The 21,705-nt window shown below is 46.8% G+C and overlaps 1 protein-coding gene across 1 annotated transcript in view; it reads left to right on the top strand.

Moving 5' to 3' along the window:
* OC90 (otoconin 90) overlaps positions 1–21,705 on the top strand; it is an 885,360-nt gene that overhangs the window by 542,141 nt on the left and 321,514 nt on the right. The window contains exons 9-10 of the mRNA XM_069621643.1: positions 1,905–1,955; positions 2,071–2,121. Coding sequence (XP_069477744.1) covers positions 1,905–1,955; positions 2,071–2,121 — 102 coding nt within the window. The remainder of the gene's footprint in view (positions 1–1,904; positions 1,956–2,070; positions 2,122–21,705) is intronic.

Genomic DNA, 21,705 nt, shown 5'->3' with positions numbered 1-21,705 from the left:
CCCATAATGGGATGGATGGTTCATTCCAAGTCTGAACACAAACACTACAAAATACATTACATAAAACTAACACAGTATATCAAATATTTTCCCTGCAGCCTGGTAACTGTGTCTTTATTGCCAATTTCCCCTCAGCCAGGCCTAACTGGGCACAGGTTTTACGTATCACTTTGTAAGGGATTCAAAGACACCCTTACACCAAATTTTCACACCTAAGATTATTAGATAATGGCAGCGAATGGTTTTTATGGAACCAATGGCAGGATGGAAAATGGCTGAACATGATTCCATCTAATAGCCATAATGTTACAATTGATTTCAATCCAATTGAGTGGATAGTGTCAAGGAAAGAAGGTGGCCTCGTTGATTGAATCCACTCCTGGGTTTCTACAACGTTGGCTCAGTAAACCTTAGCAGTTCTTTTCTGAGCGAAAAAACTCCTATCAATAAACAACAATGTTAGAGCTGCAATTCACCCTACTCTCCACAACAATGCCACCCACAATTCAGGAGTGAAATAGTAGAGATGTTCGGTATCGGACAAAAATGGTGACAATAAAATGCTGAATGCGCATTTACTGTGCGTTCGGCTGTTTGCAAAATACTGACGCCCATTACACCGAACAAGAGAAGCGGAAGTTGCGGGGTCTCCCCCACTCACCTTGTTTGGTATAGTGGGCTCAGGGGCTCCGGGGGTGTCTCCCACTACCATTACATGGATAGCAGGGGACAATAAAGTTAAAAAAGGGGGAGAAAAAGAAAAAAGGGCCCTGAAGGGCCAATTCTGTTTACGTTAGTGGAAGGGAACTGACGCCACAGGTATAGCGGGAAGTCGGTGGCACACACAGAATTGTGACGCCCAAAGTTAAGTAGGGAGGGAAAGAGGAGGAGGGCATTGGGTTGCGGGCAAAAGTGATCTATTTTTGTGTCTACCTTTTGGTCGGCACAGTGATCACATAGATCCGAGATGCTCACCTGCCCCGTGCAAAATGCCCCAGGGAATAGAAAACGCAAAGCTCTAGCACTTGGGCCAAGATGCAGCTCTTACTCACATGTTCTCCAGTCCAATTTAATTAAACCCGGTGTGGCCTATTTTTAATCCGGCATTAATCTCACAGAAAGAAAAGTGTCCATGGCCCTTCTCATTGGATTCTGATTGTTACTGGTCATAGTGGGCAAAAAACCCTGGCATCTAGGCAGTTACTGTGTTCCCATGGCCTTTATCACCTAGGCCAGTAAACACACGGTAATGCCAGTCAACACGTACATGCATGACAGCCGACATTACAATGAATCCCTATGGCATGCTCCTTCTTACACCTGTAAAAAGCAGGGGTGAATCTATAGGGACTCAGGTCTCTGCCCGCATTACCTTAGATAAGTCCAGAGACTCAGGTGGTTTTACTTCTGGGAGTAGGGGAATGCACATTTGAGATGGCATCAGCGGGCTTTGTAATGGAGTCTGCTACCCCTTGCTCTTTAATTTAATAGTTGGGTGTGAAGTTGGGGAATGTGCATGCATGTGCTCTGCACTATTTAGTGGTGACATTTTCTTTGTCTGGATATGTCAATAAAACGGTATTGTAAAAAAAAATGTTTGGGAGAATTTCAGACTGAGGTTCCAGTTTCTCATTCAATCATAGTGGATCGATCAGGGCTCCTCTGAAAATGTGATGAACATCAAAGTCCTTTCATGTGTGTAGCTATACATAGCATGCACACGGCAGCAAACAGAGAATAATTTGCTATAAACAATGTTCCCATAAAATGTGCAAGACATAATCACTAATCAGTGATCATTGATTCTTTTAACCCACCCATTTTGTGTTTTATTAAACCCATATGTAGCACAAACAGCTGACAGTTTTTGTGGGTAAACATTGGGCTGTTTGCTTCTTTTGCAGTTACTCCAAACGACGCTGGAAACATGCCCTCAAGAATTCCAAAAGTGGGAGGTACATTTTCATTTTTCACAACCTTCGTTCTTATAGAAAATGTTCTAAAATAAAGTCTTGAAGATTGCGCTCTTGTATCTATGGACTTATTGTTGGGAGGTCTTCTCTTCCCTAGATAACTCCACTGGCCTAAGTGAACCCGGATATGGAACTCCTCTAAGAGGAAGTAAGTGGTTAACAGAAATAATATATTTAAATGTGAAACCTGTGTGAATATGTGTACATTTCGCTGCAGATATACAGTGCACCAACTATGTAATTCCTATTATCCCATCCTTTGTATTGTGCTGCATGACTAGAAAGTTAATATCCAGTTCACAATTATCCCCTTTCCTTTACTGTAAAAGGCTTTTTGCTGGGCTACTACCCATCGCTGCCTGACAAACAATGCCCCTTTGTATCTAGCACAGAGACTCAATATGCGCACGTCTGCCAGACTCCTGAGAGCCACCCACAGTCACTGCCTCACCACCCCCAGATTCAAATGCAAAAGAGCTGGACAGTCCATCTTCCCGGTGGTGGCAGCCAACCTTTGGAACAATCTACCACCTCACCTCTAATCGGAACCCTCTGACTGTTCAGGAAAAAGCTCAAGAGTCACTTGTTCAATTAATTATATTCTGTATACATTCACTGTTCTCAGTATGTCTGTGACCAGTGCCTAGATGCCCAAATGCTTTGCGCGCTTATAAAAATGGAAAAATAAATAAATAACTACTAACAAAGGCAGTGAAGAAATCATGTAAGGGTTTGCTTGAGGTTAATCATTTGCATACACACTCCATTCATTTATATGCACATGCTATTAGGTCTCTAGCTGCAGTCATAGATATTCATACCCTACCCTAGCACTGTGTATGCATCCCCACTGCACTAGCCATGGCTTCAGTTAGGAACATTACTAGCACTCCTGCTGTTACCAGTCACTATGCCGTGTTGCCTCAGAATGAGACTGTACCCGACAACTATGTTTTTGGGTAATTCATTGAAAATCAATGGCATGTGCTTCATTCTTTATATCTGATATTAAAGTAAGACAGTGGGCCTCATTACAAGGTTGGCGATCCGGTAATAACGATACCGGTAAGGGAATACCGGCATCCATTACTGGACCAGTGCATTACGACCTGCGATGTCAGTGCTACCAGCACCACCAGGGACCGGCTGTGACCAGGTAGCACCAATCCGGAATGGGCACGGGCACGCGGCAGCTCTGCCAGTAATAACGGCATGCCGCATAGTAGGGCACATTACGGGTTGCATGGACAAGCACATACCGCTATCCAGATGCCGATAAGAAGGGTTACCACGATGCCGGTTACACCAGCATCGCAGGGCAGCCGTTAACAGCAATCTGCTGTGTCCAGACCTGCAACAGGTGCACACAATCAGCAAAGGTGGAGGTAATGGAGTCTGACACAGCACAAAAGGAGCACACCCACACACCACACCCCTTCCAAATCCAAAATGATACCACTAGCAGTTGCTATACAGGAGCTGGAGGACATGCCTGCACTGCTACTGCTTGAGCAGGTAGTAAACCATGGAATGCAGAGGAGGCGTAGGAAGAGAAGGAGGGTGAGACTGGGCCATGCCACCAGTGCAGGCCGTGGTTCCCCGCAGGCAGCCACCAATCCCTCGCCTAAGGGCAGTCCATTTCACTTAACCCCAGCACAATTCCACACCCTGTACCGCCTGGACAGGGACACCATCACCACCATCGTGGATCTCCTTCATGATGACCTGGTCAGTCTGATCAACATCTGCACCGCCATTCCCCCTCTGCTAGTGTCTGTGCTCCACTTCCTGGTCACAGGCACCTACCAGCACACAGTGGGGCAGCTGCATGGCATCTCACAGCCATGTTTTTCCAGTGTGCTGGACCAGGTGCTGGATGCACTCCTAAAGCACGCAAGTGCCTACATATCCCTACCACGGGCTGCACAGTAGGTGAATGACACCTAAATTGCATTACATGCACTGGAAGGCAGGATAGTGTTTTTTCAGTAACAGGTCCTGTCTGCAGTGGATTGCAATGGACTGTGTTTTTCAAGATGGCCAACGGCGCAAATCCTGTACGGTGCAATCACGTCACTTCCGGTTCTGGTAATAGCGATGCCGGTTTGAATGGTGCCAGTCTTAGCGGCATCAGCGATGCCAGTGGTGATGTCTGCGCATTTGATGATGCCGCTATTGGGGGGTTTGAGGCCCTTACCGGCATGCTGTGCTGCCGTTACCGGCATGCCAGAATGCACGCTGACTTGGAATCTACCTTAGATTCCGGCAGCAGTGCTACACGGACACGGTGGCACCGGAATGCCGGTAATGATGATTTCTTACCGCTGAACTCATAATGAGGCCCTATATAGTATTATAATTATGTCCCACCTTCCGCCGGAATAATGTGCATTGATGGGTGTAATTTATTCTAGGATGGGTGAATGAACAGTGAGGAATTAGAGCAGCCCTTTGCAATCTTTTTCTCTCCAGATGTTTTGGACTCCAACCCTCATCACCCTAACCAGCAGAGTCAATCGTGAGGCTTCATGACAATTGTAGTCTAAAACATCTGAGGAGCTGCAGTTTGCAGACTCATGAATTACGGGATATTTTGCTGGATCACTGACCTTCCGCCAATCTGTGATATGTTTATGCTTGCGTAAAGTTTAGGGTATCTGACAACATAAGCTTTGCGGCTGAGCAATATGAGTGTAAATAACATTTATAGTATGCACTGGCTGAATGTGATCATATTGTACACCCAAAAACACTGTTTTCCACAATAGCATAATGTTATCTGCTATGCCTGATTTTACTAAATGAGAGAGTGAATGTTGCCATAAAACCTCATAAATCAAGATTAGTCATTATTCACAAGGTACAGCCCCCCATGCTCAGATACTGACATCTAAAGTAAAGAGCAGCCGTAAGTGCACAGAGGCACACTTACCCTATGGTCAGGAAAATCCATCTTATTCTCGAAATGGCATTGCATGTTTGTTCCAGAGAATATGTTGAGTGTACTTGGACATTTCCACAGCTGTTCTCCTCAAATTATTTCTACTCTCTCAATGCTGCGTCACTCTCCCTCTGACCTGAGGGTGGTTTTTCTAGGCCCGCTGGTGGTGGTGGGACGGCTGGAATGTCAGTCTAAGAAGCAACAAGTACATGCAGCCAGTAGTCCGTCCTCTCTGCCTATGTCTGAGAGCGTGTGAAATTACACTAGCCACAAGGGCACGAGCAAGTGACGCGTGCAGGCAGAGGATAGGTGTAGCAGTGATAGCAGGATTGCTCGCCTAACGCTACTGCTCAATGGACAATGTGCACCACAAGCCTGCTATGCTGTCTCATAAATCTGTAAATAAAACACAGAGCATGAACAGATAAGACCGCTGTGTGAGAGATTTACTAAGAATGCTTCACATACATCACATTACAGTATTCCATTGCATTTTAGAGACTCCTACAATAGTGTGGCAGGACGGTACTGAAACACCAAAACAGCCTGCTATCAGATCACTCTCCAGATTTTCATAAAAGTTACACCTCCCACACTGCGGTTGAGATTCCTATACAAAAACACAGAAGCACTAGATGCAGTGGAGTAGGAAGAATACAGAAAGAAACCCATGTTACTGAACAATCTGGGGATAGTGGGACACTGTTATTTGAAAGCCTACTGTACATCCGCTAATAATAGCAGATATTACTTTGTGCATTTTCAGAGGTCAATTTACGCATGCAGAAAAGGTCTGCGGATGTGCAAAACGTAATGCTGCCAAGGTTCAAGTTCTACACCAGGAAACAAACCTCATCATAGACCATTAAAGACTTTTCAGAAGTTCTTCAGGACCTGGATGTCACCGGTCATGTTGGTGCTACTCGTGAAGACAGAATCAAAGTATGTTCCTAATCAACTGCAGAGATGACAAAATCGAAGTGAAATGATAAACGTAAAAAACTCCTGCTTGATGAAGTGATCGTGTTTGCACGATCATGATTGCAGTTGGCGAGTCACAAACATGCACAGAAAAGTGAATAAGCTGAAGTTAAAGTGATACTGAGACAGAGAAATCACAGTGAAAGAGGAGACCACAAATGCAACATGAAACCGACCACAATGTTTCATAAATCAGACAAACAAATCAAATGTTGTAGGTGTGGACGGGCAACATTTACCAATCCCAAATATTCTGCAAGGGAGGAAACTGCAAAAAGATAAATCATTTCACAAACAGCACATTTAGGTAAAGCCAGGAGGTCCGCATGAACGTGGTTTCTTGAAGTCACTCTGAGGCCAATGCATTGGAAGGACCTATAGCCCTTGCAGTGAATAAAAAATACAGACGCCCTAAGTCTAAACCGTAACGTGATGTATTGAACAATGATACCAAGGTGTCTATGCAACCTGACTCAAAGTTAGACGTCACCATACTTCATATGTAAACCTGCATGGGGAAGGAAGAAATATTGCTCTGATCTTCAGACCTTCAGACATTGAACCTGGAGTGTATGGTAGAAACATCATCAACCTCAATGGCTACACCAAGTGCGGCCTGGCCTTCAAATGGAAGCACAGACCATGGAGAGTATATGCCACTGATGTACCTGACCCAATCACAGGATGACACAATTGAAGGAGTCTTAAAATCCATTTAGATCCTTGAAGGCAAGATCAAGCCTACTGGCCTTGTCAAGAGAGGATACAAATCCCTATTTACAGTTTTTGGAGGAGAAAGGAGGGTTCCAGGAGCCATCCTGACTCTTTCATTTGCAGCGATCACCGAGACGGAAAAGAAAAAGAGTGAAGAAGAGAAACCCCAACCACCAAGATCAGTGGTTTACCAGACGTGCCATAAACGCTGCACAGATTGGGCAGGCACAGCACTGGAGGGACACAAGCACAGATGAAAGAATGAGAGTAAGAGCCACCGGACAGAGCCGTGACTCTATGCAGCATTTGTGTAAACAGCAAGGGGCTGTTCAGAAGCGTCAGTGGACACCCGTATACACAAGGCGACCCCCTAGATGTTGAGACACGGGAGAACTTGCCTTACTGGGGAAAGCCCAGTTACAAACTTGAACATTGCCTGTGGCAGGTCGTCCTTACCTTTGTTACGCAACAAATCCAGGTGGATAAAGGGGGTGGGGCTTAGTGCCCTGTTTAAGGCATTGTCTAAATGTAACACCTTCAGGGCAGGGAAGATTGGCTAGGGAAAGTGAACAGATCGTCAGATGAGGTGGGCTATAAGAAGAGCCCACAGAAAGCAGGAAGTATAGGGATTTTGGTTGATGTCAGCAGCAGAGATGGAGGGGATGAACCAAGAGACCAACAGGAGGTAGGAAGGAATAGCGGAATGTGAAGTCTATTTTTGGAGAAAGGTCAGGTACTGTCTCAGTGGGTGCAAGGGTACTGCAGTGTAAGTGTGTGTGTGTGTGCGTGTATGTGATGAGAGTGTAGAAAGGGTAATGTAGGTGTGAATGCTGGTACAGAATGAAAAAAGTGTGTTTGAGTAGTAGTTTGGGAGGAGAAGTAGTAGTGTGGGAGGAGGAGTAGTAGTGTGGGAGGAGGAGTAATAGTGTGGGAAGAGTGGTAGTAGCACAGTGGGAGGAGAAGGAGAAGAGTTAACCTCAAAGGGTGGAGGCAAGAGAAGGGTGGAGTGAAACATTGGAGAGAAAGAAGGTTGGCGGGGAGGAGTTGGGAAAAGGAGGCAGGTAGAGTAGAAGGGCAGGATGATGGTGGTCATGAGTGGAACCAGGTAAATATGACAGAGCAATTTCCAGGCGTGACCCCATTCCTCCATTAGAACACTTACCTGTGGTGATAGTAGGGGAAAGTTGGAAAGTCCCTGATGGAGTCAGTGAACCTGCTTTTAGGGACACACTAGTCTAAATCGGTACTTAGACAGTAGGGGTCAAAAATCGATATCACTAACCAGGTTCAAGGATTCCTGGGTTAGGGAGGAGGTTCCTGAGCAGACGGGAGAGAGATAGGTGGCACTAGCGCCACTCCCAAAAACCCTTCTCCAGCCAGTGCCTGTTATCGAACTACTGAACTGTCTCTGTGCTGTACAAGTGCATAATTGCTCAAAGAACCCTCTGAATACCTTGTGCAGTATCCGTAATAAAATCCCCTTTGCTACCACAAAGTCTCTGAGTATTTCTGTGCCGCCTATGTGTGCCCAGTAAGCTCAAAGTCCTTGAAAGGCATGCTCAACAGCCATGCAGAAATATTTGACAGAAAGCTTGGTTGTATGAGACACTACACTTACATTATCCTCTTGAAGAAAAGCCTGATAGCGGTTATGGTTATGAATGAACTGAAAATACTTCTAGAACACATGGAAGGAAAAAGTCCCATTGAAGCCATGAAATCCACCAGCTGGCCAAGTCTGGCAGTCCTTACAAATATAGATACCTAGGTAAACTGCAGATGTGTATCAACCTACATAGTCTCAACAAAATTCTGATTAAATGAATCAAACATGAAATAGACAATGCCCCATTTATCATGCCCTTTGACAAAAACATGGAGACAGGCGTCACAGTAGATGCCAGTTTGTGAATTATAGGAGCCACCTCATTGCAACAGAAGTGGCAGTGCGATTAAATAGTGGCCTACACATCCAAATTGCATTTCAGCAGAGAAACAAACTACTCAGTCATTGAGAATATGTTGTCATAAGCATGAGTACAGCAGCACTTCAAGTATTATTTACGGGGAAGGATGTTTTGCCTTTTCATGGATCATAAATTACCAGTCAACTTTCCTCAAACGGGAGGACATATACCTTCCACACCAGGTCTGGTTAGCGGCAAACATGCAGTAATATTTCTTGGAGGTAAAACACATTCGGGGTTGGAGAAATAGGCAGGGAGACTGCATTACTGTTTGCTCTGCACTGTGTTAAACTAGGGTGCTTTTCTCCCCTCGCAGGATTCTCAAACTTAGGTGGCCCTGACCTACGCATTACTGTTTTGCTCTGCATTGTGTTAAACTAGGGTGCTTTTCTCCCCTCGCAGGATTCTCAAACTTAGGTGGCCCTGACCTACGCATTACTGTTTGCTCTGCACTGTGTTAAACTAGGGTGCTTTTCTCCCCTCGCAGGATTCTCAAACTTAGGTGGCCCTGACCTACGCATTACTGTTTGCTCTGCACTGTGTTAAACTAGGGTTCTTTTTCTCCCCTCGCAGGATTCTCAAACTTAGGTGGCCCTGACCTACGCATTACTGTTTGCTCTGCATTGTGTTAAACTAGTGCCCTCCACTCACTTCCTGTCTGCATACTCGTGTCGTCCGCCTCCCCTCCTACTCCATGGTGCTCTCTATCTCGCCTATCTACTCTAACTGCTTCTCTATTGACTATCCTGCTCTCCTCACTAAATCCGGTAGGAAAAAGTTTAAAAAGGACATCCTGGTCTCCAACCCAGGCCTCCCTATCGCTGACACCTACACGAGCACCTGCTCCAAGGAAACTCTCACTGACATTCTCTTTTTCGTGCCTTCACCTGACCTATGGACCCTTCACATGGTCGCTGTGCTCTCTCCTTTCTCCACCTCTCCCATTAATGGTGGCACCCGTTGGGATGTCCTCTTGGCCCCTTTCCACTCCTCTAAGGCCATCATTAATGTCTATGCTAACGGGACCGTCTTGGTCCAAGGCCCTCAGGCCAACCTTCTCCTCTTTGATAGACGCTTCCCATGCCTCATCAACTTCCTCTCCGCTCCCGCTGTCCCCCCTCCTCTGTCCTCGGCTACCTTGCCTCTCCCCTCCCTCCCTGCCCCTTCTCTTGCTCCCTCTTCAACTCCTTCTCTAACACCTCCGCAGGGCGTACCTCTGATCTGTACCCCTCCCCGGAAGTTTTTCAAGGGTGGCAACCTTCTCCACATTGCCACTCTAAATTCTCGCTCTGCCATCAAGCACTCCTCTGATATCTGTCGCCTTCTTGAGGAACTGGACCTCGACGTCCTCGTTCTCACTGAGACTTGGTTCACTGCCAGCTCTGCCACCAGCTTCGACACACTCCTACCTGACGGCTACAAGATCCTCTCTGTGCCCAGGCCCAACCGTTCAGGGGGTGGTGTTGCCCTTATCTTCCCTGAGTGGATTCCTGCCACTGTCACTCCTACGCAGACCTACTCCTCTTTTGAATGTCTTGTCTGCCGACTCTCTCTCTCTCCTAGCCATTCCCTTACCGTGGCTACTATCTATCGGCCACCTGGTCAAATTTCCTCCTTCCTCTCTGAGTGGGCTGACCTCTCCTCCTCACTCCTGTCCTCAACCACCCAACTCCTCTTTCTCGGTGACTTCAACATCCACCTCGATGCCTCTTGTCCCCTCACTGGTCTCTTTCGCGAACTCTGCAACTCTCTCTCACTCTCTATTCTCCCGTCTGGGCCTACTCACTCTGCAGGGCACACTCTTGATGCTCTGATCTCTTCTGACCTTCCCCTCTCCCTCCCTCTCTCCACTCCTCTCTCCTGGAGCGATCACTTTCTCCTATCCTCCCACCTCTCCCTCCCTACCCCACAGGCAAAGCCACCCTCTTCACTGCCACCCACCTTCTCGGTCATCCGACCCATGAAGCGCGTGTCAGTTGAGGCTTTCGCTGCTACCTTCTCGCCCCCTCCTCCCCCCTCGGCTGACTCCCACCCTGACACAGCCCTCTCCATGCTCTATTCCTCTATATCTGATACTCTCGATATCCTTGCCCCCGTCATGAGAATCCGCCTGAAGCCCAAAGCCAAATGTAACTCCTGGTATGACTCAGATCTCGTCACCCTAAAACGCAAGTGCAGGGTGGCAGAGAGGAAATGGCGTGCTTCATGTTCATCCTCTGACAAACTGGCCTGCCGCCTGCTCCAAAGGCAATACCGGCTCTCCGTTCTCACCAAGAAGAGAGCCCTTATCCAAGCCCGCATCTCTGAGGCATCTAACAACTCGGCCGAACTCTTTAAAATCTGCAAGGAGCTGGCCAACCCTGCTGCAGTCTCTACCTCTCCTGTCCCCTCCCAGGCCCTCTGCACTGCACTGGCCTCGCACTTCATCTCAAAAACTCAGGACATCCTGTCCTCGCTCTCCTCCTCTCTCCTCCCTCCCTCTCTTCCCGGCTCTTCCTCTTGCTCTCTTGCAGCCGCCCCTCCGCCCTCCTTCTCTGCTTTTCCACCTTTTTCTGCTGATGAGGTTTCCAGACAAGTCCGATCTATGAAAGCCTCGTCTAAACAGGTTCACCCCTGTTCCTCCAAAACCATCAAGGACCACATCGACTCCCTGGCTCCTGCCCTGGCTGACTTTTGCAACCACTCATTCGCCTCTGGAGTCTTCCCATCCCCCCTCAAGCACTCCCTTGTGCACCCCCTCCTCAAGAAACCCTCTTCCGACCCCTCCTGCCCGGCCAACTATCGCCCAATCTCCATTACTCCCTTCCTGGGCAAGCTCCTGGAGAAACTGGCCATCTCCCAGCTTAACCTCCATGCTGAATCTGTTGGTAATCTTCATGACCATCAATCCGGCTTCAGAGCGGCCAGAAGCACGGAAACTGCTCTCCTGAACATCCGTGAGGACCTGCTCCTGAACCTCGATTCCAACACTCCCTGTGTTCTCATTCTGCTCGATCTCTCCTCTGCCTTTGACACTGTCAACCATGCCATCCTGCTCAACCGTCTCCGTGATAACCTGGGTATCACTGGTCAGGCTCTGGCATGGCTGACCTCTTTCCTTTCCGGTCGACCCTCCCAGGTCCAAATGGGCTCCTTCCTCTCTGACATCTTTTTCTCCACCTGTGGTGTCCCCCAGGGATCCAACCTCTCTCCCTGGCTTTTCAACCAGTATCTGGCACTCCTTGCCCACCGCATCGCCGCTCTCTGCCCCCACTTCCAGTGCTATGCGGACGATACCCAGCTCATTTTCAGGCTACCCTCGGCCTCCTCCTCTCCTTCCCTCATCTCTGACTGTCTGTCTGCTATCCAGGAATGGTGTGCCGCCAATGACCTCTGCCTTAACGCCAGTAAGACTGAGATTCTACTCATCGGCGCACCCACTCCCTCCTTCCCTGCAGCTCTCTGGCCGGCCTCCCTTGGCCCCCTTCCGGCCCCTACCTGCAAGGCTAAAAACCTTGGGGTCATCTTCGACTCCACACTCTCCTTCTCTCCTCATATATCTGACGTCTCTAAGAAGTCACACTACCAGCTGCACCTCCTCAGAGGTATTCTTCCCTTCCTCTCCTTCCCCCAGAAGCTCACTGTCTCCCGAGCCCTGGTTCTCTCAAGGCTGAACTACTGCAACAGCCTCTATCTTAATCTGCCTGCCTCCACTCTCCGCCCTCTGCAACTTATCCAGAACAGAACTGCGAGACTTGTCCTTGGCCTCAAGCCCAGGGACCGTATCTCTCCAGGACTGAAATCTCTTCACTGGCTCCCAGTGGCTGCGAGGATTAAGTTCAAAACCCTCTGCATTGTCCACAAGGCCTTCTGGGGCCTGGGGCCTAAATACCTTCAACTCTCTCTTCCTAAATATCTTCCTTCACGAGCCCTTCGCTCATCCGTCTCCAACTCCCTCATGGTCAGCCGCTTCTCTAAGCAACGAGCTGGGGGTAGATCTCTCTCCGCAGCAGGGGCCTCCCTCTGGAACAGCCTTCCTGCCTCCCTGAAACTTGAGGAGAACCATCTCCGGTTCCGGAAGCACCTCAAAACCTTCCTCTTCGCTTCTGCCTTCTCTCTCCCTCTCCCCTGCTAAACCTTCTTAACTCCCCACTGAATTCTGCACTAAACCTGCATCTGGGCCACTCTCAGCGACCTCGGTCCAGGGCCCAGCCACTCTCCACTTGCACTGCCTCCCTGGCTCCCCCTGCACTGTGGGACTGTCACTGTATCCCTACAGCCCCCTTCCCAGCACTTCCCAGCACTTGCTCTGCACTTACCTCGCACTTGCCACCAGCTGGCCCTTTTTATTTATCATTTATTATTTATTTTTTATTACGCTACTTACCTTGTACTGCACTTTCCCCCCACCTCCTCCCCTTGCACTTTCTCCTTTTCCCCTTACCTCTGCACTTGCGCGATCTGAATGACACCTGGCCTAGTAGGATCGTTTGTCTGTCTTCCCCTTGTTTCCCTCCCTCCCTGCCTCGTCGCGCCTTGAAACACTTGTGTATAGGCGCGTTACAAATACCATATCATATCATATCATATCATATCATGTCATGATTGCCTATCATGGTTTCCAGTAAAGATGATTTCCTAAGCAACAAATGCATAGTAGCGTCCATAGAGAGATGATTGGGATAGCCACAATTGTGAGAACTCCTGACCATGTCACAATGACGAGGATCCTGATATGGCGCAAATTCATCAGTTTTCAGCTACAGCATGTGTGCCGATGGACCTCTGATCACCTTAACCCAAAGTAGGCACACCTCTTTAGAAGCGAGTGTATGTTTGTCTGTAAAGCAAGTTTATTGTACAAACGGTCAGGAGGAGCTAGGTGACGCTGTGGAGTGAAACTAACTCAAGTCTCCTCGAGCCACACAAGTTTACCCATTTTATACATTTTTGCAACAGTTAAAACACTCCCACATTTTTTATTACAAATCATCCCCCACACATAAACCTATACAGAGAGATGTAATCTTCTTCAATTCACACTCTCTCATTGGACACATTTACTTAACTAACATCCCCTTTCAACATATCTTTGCATCAGCTCATATTTACAGCACACCCCTTTTGGAGATCTTTCCGTGGTAGGTCATGAATTTGTTCCACAGTTACACAGTGACACAACAAACATAATTCATTACAAGTTCCAACTAGCAGGAAAGCTCTAACCCCGAACTTCATGCACATTACCTTTGCAAGGATATTTCAAAGATATGAGAAGGGGAAGAAATAAACATGTTCCCTTCATTCCTTCATTATTTCACCCTAATCTATATGACTACCAATTCAGCATGCATGGATTCTGGGCACATCCTGAAAATGTGCTCAAACCATAAACCATTTGTCAACTCTACCCTTAAGCATCTCATGCACCGGGTGTATTACCCGTGGCCAAACTAACTCTACCAGATGGCTGGACTTCTCTACACAATGAATAACTGCCTCTCATATACTTAAAAAGATTGCATCTTCTCTCCTTCATAGTAGCAAGTGGCAAAAACCTGAGCCTGGCCGTAACTGACCATCTGATACTATTGCATCTGCCCGCTGCCCTTTCTCAACCTCCAACCTTGCTAACCTACACAATCCCTACCCTTTGAGAGATTTTGCGGCATACAGATTTGTTTTATTCACCATGTACCCCAACTGTCCCAAACACATGTTTCTAATGACTCCCGTGTATCTATGTCTGTGCAGGTATGTTCAAGATTACCGCGTCCTCTCACAGTGGCTTCTCCATTGCAAATGTCCTTTCTCGCATGTGCATATCAAATTCCTTGTTGCCCAACTTTTAGGTACTACGAGGAACACCACACCCCTACATTATATTTATATTGCATCAGCAGATTTGACTGTGCACGTGTAACTCTAAAATGTATCAACTTAAATGCAAAGTAACACTAAAATTAACACTTATGCCTTCCTTATTAACTACACTAGATATATGCTAAATTGCAACATCGAGTCAACATCTCCATCCCCCAGTCACCAATATGGCACGCTCAACGCAAATCCCTCTTTCTCATTGGGAACTTTATCGACCACCCCAATACATGGCCTGATGAAAAGAAACTACTGCACTACATTCAGCCATACCAGAAGGTAGCAGATTAAATCACGTCGCATGGCAAGTTGATCATGTGAGAAGATAAGTTCATATCGCTGAGAGGGATGAGCAAATGCATTATTGATAAGGCTCATGAGGGCCACCTCAGAGCAACACTGACTTTTAAAAGGACATAGGAGACATATTGGTGGTCATCTAGGGGCACAGATATTGATCTCACAGCCAACATTGGAATCCCAGAGCTAACATGAAAAAAATAGGTTTAGATTTCATGGGGCCTTTGGATCGCATGGAAGAAGATTGGAAGTACGACATTGTTGCAGTAGACTGCACGTTCGAATGGAAAGAACACAAATGTGTGCAAGATATCGCAACCAAGTCCATGATTTACTTCATGGAGGATCTATTCTGAGGGAAACTACCCCTCAGAAGGAGTCACAGACAATGTGGTTCAGCTAACCTCTCGTTAAATGCAAAGGTCTCTAAGGATAAACAATATGCCACAGTGTTGTGCAGCAGTGAAAAGTCACTTGAAAGAGAGCCGTTCTGTTTTTTATGCCCGGCACAGGATGTTTCTAATGGTGATCTTCGAATTTTGCAGTGGTTGGCTGTGAACTCAACATTATTTAGGGGCATATCGCAACACTTTTGGGCATACCTTCCACCCCTCCCCAGTCACAGGTTCAGTGGAAGGGGCCACTCATTTAACTGTCAATGCAACATCCAGTTTCCCTTTGATAGTTTATGTAGCGCAGCATGCATGCCCTATGTGCCATGCAAGGGCTGGGGCATTTTGCTACCCGAGCCTTGCATGGGTATAATCAGGCTTGTTGAGGAGCCAGGGGAATGATTGGAGCTCCTATCCCATGCACAGTATCCCCAGTGGACACCATGTTTGTATGACGGTGGCAGGGGCTGAGCCAAATGTCATTCCCCAAGCAGATTATCCACTGGTCATGGCCCGAGGCCATGTCATTTTTCAAAATGTGTGTTTTGTTTCTGCTACACCAGGCATGAGAGGGCACGCAGGCACATGGCCTTGTGACATTATTTCCACATGCTACAGTTATTCTGAGAGAACACAGGCTTACTATGGGCCTCATTACGAGTTTGGAGGTAGCCATGCCCTTTGCTACCTCCAAACTCGGGTCCGGGTCCCCTGAATGGGGAAATACCGGGCCATTCCGACCTTGGAGGGCCTGGTAATTCCCCATTCATGGAACCCCAACCATCCCCATTCCCATAGAGCCCCCATAGGGCTCAATGGGAATGGGGAGCATGCTAACAACGGGCCCGTTAGCATGCTGACCCTCTTGCAGGACCCGCTAAGGACGTCTGGTAGAACCAGACGTCCAGACAAAGTGCCGCAAGGGGACCTCGTGATAGGGCGGTATGGGGTTAACGGCTCCGGTGCCTTTACCGGCGCCGTTCCCCCTTGGAGGTAGCCATGCCCTTTGCTGCCTCCAAACCCGGGTCCGGGTCCCCTGAATGGGGAAATACCGGGCCATTCCGACCTTGGAGGGCCTGGTATTTCCCCATTCAGGGAACCCGGACCATCCCCATTCCCATTTGAGCCCCCATAGGGCTCAATGGGAATGGGGAGCATGCTAACAACGGGCCGTAAATGACGGGCCCGTTGTTAGCATGCTGGCCTCCTTGCGGGACCCGCTCTGGACGTCTGGTAGAACCAGACATCCAGAGCGGGACCCGCAAGGGGACCTCGTGATAGGGCATTATGGGGTTAACGGCTCTGGCGCCTTTACCGGCGCCGTTAACCTCTCACCGCCCAACTCATAATGAAGCCCTATATGTGTTTCTGGAAAAAAATACCTTTCCTCTTCAACATTAACATTTACAAAAATGGCATAACCGATGGTCCAAGCAAATTAAACCAACTCTCCAGGCTTTGACAAAGGTTTGCAGTCTCTGAAATATAGTAGTCAGCTGGAGCAGGTCAAGCCATTGAATCATGCATGTAATATTCCCTTTCAATCCTGCACCCACTTCCCACCTATCACCCCAACCCTGATACACTGCACCTGGATCTCTCATTATGGTATCCTCAGTCTCTCTGCTTTCATTTCTCTACAAAGAATCAAGTCTATACACGGATCTCCAAACCCATCCTCCCATTTGCAAAGCTCCAACACCATGCCCCCAACTGCCACTTGGCACACTGACCACCATCAGGCAAACAAACCGACGGTGCACTGCATCCCTCTCCCCTGGAACAGGGGCTCCACAAGACACAACAGGCAGGCGTGTGCTAGAGGATGCAGATTTTCTTGTCATGTATCTATGGTATGGAACTCTCTGCCCCTAGACTTAATGACCACCCATGATCTAGTAAAAGCTATTGAAAGCTTGGCTTAACCTTGTCCTATCTAGTGGGCATATTGATTAGTGATTTGTATTTCTTCTTGAAATTTAGCCAATGCCAGGATGGTTAAAGTTGTTTGCATGCTTAAATGAGAAATACAAATGCAAAATGCAAAACATTTTAGGGATGCTACCTCAAAACCAAATCAGCTTCTGCGCATGTCTACAACATCTCGGGCACCATCAAGGATCTTGGCATCACCCACTAACCCTCACAGAAGCGTGGCTTATTGAACCATCGACATCCCTGGCTCTAGATCTACTCCCCCAGGTGTGCAACATTCTATCTGGAACCAATCATCCAGTTGCAACATTGTAGTAGCATTCATTTTCACTGATGCTTATCCCTGCAAGTATATATATGATCCTTGCTCGAACACCTGTCCACAAAATTCAATACTGGAGTCCAATCACAGCTTTCGATAGTGCAATCATATAATACGCTATCGAGAAAGCCAGCTCATCATATTTCCATTAGATAGTTTGGAATATCTCCAAGCAATACACCATGCTGGGTGACTTTACCATTTGGGTAGATGAGCTTGCAAGCTCCTACGCACATGAATTAATGATATTAGTAACCATGGATTCTCCCAAATAGCGACAACACCTACAGATGAAGACAGACACACCCTGCTCAGGGTGGACATACAGGGCAATAATAGGAAGCAATAAAGAAAGCAATAATACTGAGCCAGACGACACACGGGCAGGGGCTGAAGCAATACATTCAAATGCATTCAAGTGCGGATCAAAAAGGATGTTATGGTGGTGAAAAAGATATGACCTATAATGCAGCATAATTTGGATGCACGGAGGACTGAATATCTGAGGCCTCATTCACAGTACTATATTGACAAAAATCAACAAAACTAGATGAAATAAATCTTTCACACTGGATGCGATATTGGATGTGATAGTGTCTCTCCTCTTCAGTGGCATTGCAGTTTTCTCAGGGGGTTCCAAACCCTTTCTTCTGACCTCGTTCCTCAAAGATGAGCATCTCTATCAGTTGTAAAGTCATTTGAACCAGAGTGGTTCAGGGGCCTTCACCATCTACTTTTAGTATTTCACCATTTCTCAGCCTAGTGATCCCTTCTATTGTAGAGTCATTGGTCTCCCCTGCCACTTCTCTGTCCTCTCTGCCAGGGTCTCATTCTTTCACCCGCCTCATTAACCTGCCTTGAGCCAGTCCCACCTCTTCGTACCTTCCTGCTCCTTGAAGCTAAGGGGTCGCCCTTCATCTCCCCCACAACTGTGGGTACCTCCACTCAGTCCACTTCCTCTAATCTGACACCACCTCCTCCTCTGATGTTACTTCATCTCTTCATCTGATGTTATAAATGCCTCCTCTCTTAATACAACCTTCAACTTCTCTATTATTCCCTTCTCGCCTCCAGCACCTCCTAATCATTCCTATCTCACTCCAACTCCTTCTCACTGTTGCCACAACCTTCGCCAACAACCCACACTTTCTGACTGGAGCTGGGTGTTTTTATCGTCTAATATATGTGAGGAAATGCCAGTTGAAAAATATTCACAATACTGTTTTTCCTTTACGTGCATATTATCATCATTTGTCGTTCACCTTTTTGGTTTATGTATTGTCATAATAGAAAAATAAGGAGTTTATCATTTAAAAATGGGCCTCAGTATTAGTTTGGCGGAGCAGGAAAAAAGTGGAGGTAATTACCTCCATTTTTCACATAGCACCAAACTACATATTTGGCGGAATTACCTCTGGCGGAGAAAGGGGTTCACAGTCAATTGCAGTTTTCCCATCAAGGTATTCTTGAGTCCTGAGCGTGTGGCGTTGGCTATGATACCAAAGAGGCTCTCTTGATCAGTTGTTCGCCTTATGTTGTTGTATAACTTAGTTCATCGTAATTTCCTCAGTGTAGAGAGTTATACAATTCCCAGCCCACACCTAATGGCTTCTCGCAGAACTGCGCTAGGGAGCTTGAGTACAGGTCTCCATAGCCTCCCTTCAAGTCTATTAAGCCATGTGACATATTTCTCTTCAAGTATCTCCAATGCATAAAGAGCTCCCGGGATAGTACTGTATTTATACATTTCAGAAAATCCCTCAATTGAATATCCACCCCTCTTCCCAAGATATCTTCTAATAACATTCCATCTATTCGTCATCTTGCATGATCGTGTATTGTCATACAGCAAAATTGAAAGATGGTTAACAATAGGCATACCCAAGTAAGGACAGGTATCCACCACCTCCAAAAGTTAATTATTAATCCTCCACGAGTAAAGTTTTATTGTTTCCTGGATTGAGCACCTATTATCATTACCTTTGTCGTTTTTATTTTAATAACAGGGTCATTTCTTGTAGCATAACTACACAAGGGGACACCTAGGGGACACTAGCCCCAGTCTACCAACGAAGGAGCCACAAACACAGCTCACTAAGGGAGCATTACTGAATGTCAGGTCATTGGTAGCACACGCAACTGAGATTGCCGACATTATTGTGAACAATAACCTTGACTTCCTTGTAATGACAGAAACCTGGCTGCATGAGGCAGCAGGCCCTTCTATTGCCCTAGCTGTCCCAGATAATTACTCCATTCTCCGTGTAGACAGACCCACGGCTCGTGGAGGAGGAATAGCCATTATCTTTAAAGCCACTCTCAATATAAGACTAGCCACCCCTACATCGCTGGCATCATGTGAACTCCTCTCTGTTAAGTTCCAAACCTCACCTAAAAGTACGATCACACTACACATCATTTACAGGCCTCCAGGACCCCCTGGGTCCTCTGAAGAAGATATCAGAGCCCTAGCAGCCGACACCACCAAACCCACGACACAAAATATCATTTTAGGAGATTTCAACCTCGGTCACAAGGACATTAGCGACCCACACGCCATCTCTCTAACCTCTGCACTACTAGAACAAGGCTACACTCAAATCAGCACCAAACCCACCCACGAAAAAGGAAGGATACTTGACTGGGTTTCAGTTCTCAATTGCACCATCACCCTACTAGATCCGACTCCACTAGTATGGTCAGACCACCACCTTATCACCTTTGAATTGCATATCAACAACTTGGAAATGAAAAAGCCCATTATTGCTCCCCCCTGCCTCACAAGGAATAAACGTAACATCACAGCAGATGCTCTAGTTCCTTTGGTAGCCCCCCTAGTCAATGCCATACCGGACACCAATGATCCTAACACTCTAATTAACATCTACAATGAGACCATGACTAAAGCCATTGATGCTATTGCCCCACTAAAACTACGAAAAAGCAAACCCAAAGCCCATCTTAACTTGTGGTTCACCCCAGAGCTAAAAACACTCTGTACTAAAAAAAGAAAATGTGAATCACGCTGGAAATCATCCCCTTCATCTGAAAACAAAACCAACCTTGCTATTATCACTGCCACCTACAGATATAAGATAGTCCAGGCTAAAAAAGAAACCTATAATAACAGTCTAGCCCAAGCCAGCTCCAGTACTAAAGAATTATTCAACATTCTAAGAGAACTAGAGAACCCCAACCCACCGCCAGATACATGCTCGAAGGATAAAGCCTGGTGCACCAGAATTCAAAATGCCCTTTCCAATAAAATTAAAGGACTGCAGACCAAAATAGCTGACAAAAGATCCCAACTAACAGTCACCACACCAGCACCTAACCCTCACATTAACTCAGGCTTCACATTCAAAAAAGTCACCATCCCTGAAGTCCAAAAAATCATTGCATCTCTTAAACCATCTAACTGTAATGGCGATAGCTGCCCAGCCCAGATTATAAAAGACGCAGCTAGAGACCTTGCCCCATTCATTACCAAACCTGTAAACTCCTCCTTCTCTAACAACTCCGTCCCTAGTAACCTTAAACAGTCTTGGGTTCTACCACTTTTAAAAAAACAGACCCTTGACCCAGCTATGCCCACAAACTATAGACCAATTACGACAGTCCCCTTTCTTCTGAAAATTCTGGACAGAATAGCCTACCTGCAAATACAAGGTTATCTTGAAGCTTACAAATTACTCGGTACCCGTCAGTCTGGCTTCAGACCCAACATGGTACAGAAACCGCACTTGTCGACCTCAAAAGCCAGATCGATGAATTAAAAGACAAAGGAAAGATGGCCATCCTACTTCTACTCGACCTCTCTGCGGCTTTTGATATGGTGGATCACTCCATACTCTGTAACCACATATCCTCAGCGGCCCATTTCTCCAGTTCTGCAGTTGCCTGGATCCAATCATTCCTCGCTAACAGAACTATGCGCGTGTTCTCACCTTCAGCAGCTGCTGACCCCATCCCCATCACCTGCGGAGTCCCTCAAGGATCCTGCGTCTCGCCCACTTTGTACAACATTTTTACAAAGCCACTATTTGACAAACTGGACCGTCTGGGTGTCACATACACAAATTATGCGGATGATACCCAGATACTTCTACCCCTTTCAGGAACCTATGACATTGACGTTGCGCGGATTAACGAAGTCTACATCATCATTCAGGCATGGATGTCCACACATGGCCTCTGCCTGAATGATGAAAAGACAGAATTACTCCTAGTCGGTTCATCTAATAACCTTCTCAAACTAAGTCCTCACTACACAAATATCGTCATCGATGGGAACAGTATACCCATTGCCAAACATGTAAAA

The sequence above is a fragment of the Ambystoma mexicanum genome, chromosome 5q, assembly GCF_040938575.1.
Source record: "Ambystoma mexicanum isolate Mex_15411 chromosome 5q, UKY_AmexF1_1, whole genome shotgun sequence".
NCBI classification, from domain to species: Eukaryota; Metazoa; Chordata; class Amphibia; order Caudata; family Ambystomatidae; genus Ambystoma; species Ambystoma mexicanum.
The sequence above is the reverse complement of the archived record's forward strand: the minus strand, read 5'-3'. Positions and strand labels throughout refer to the sequence as shown.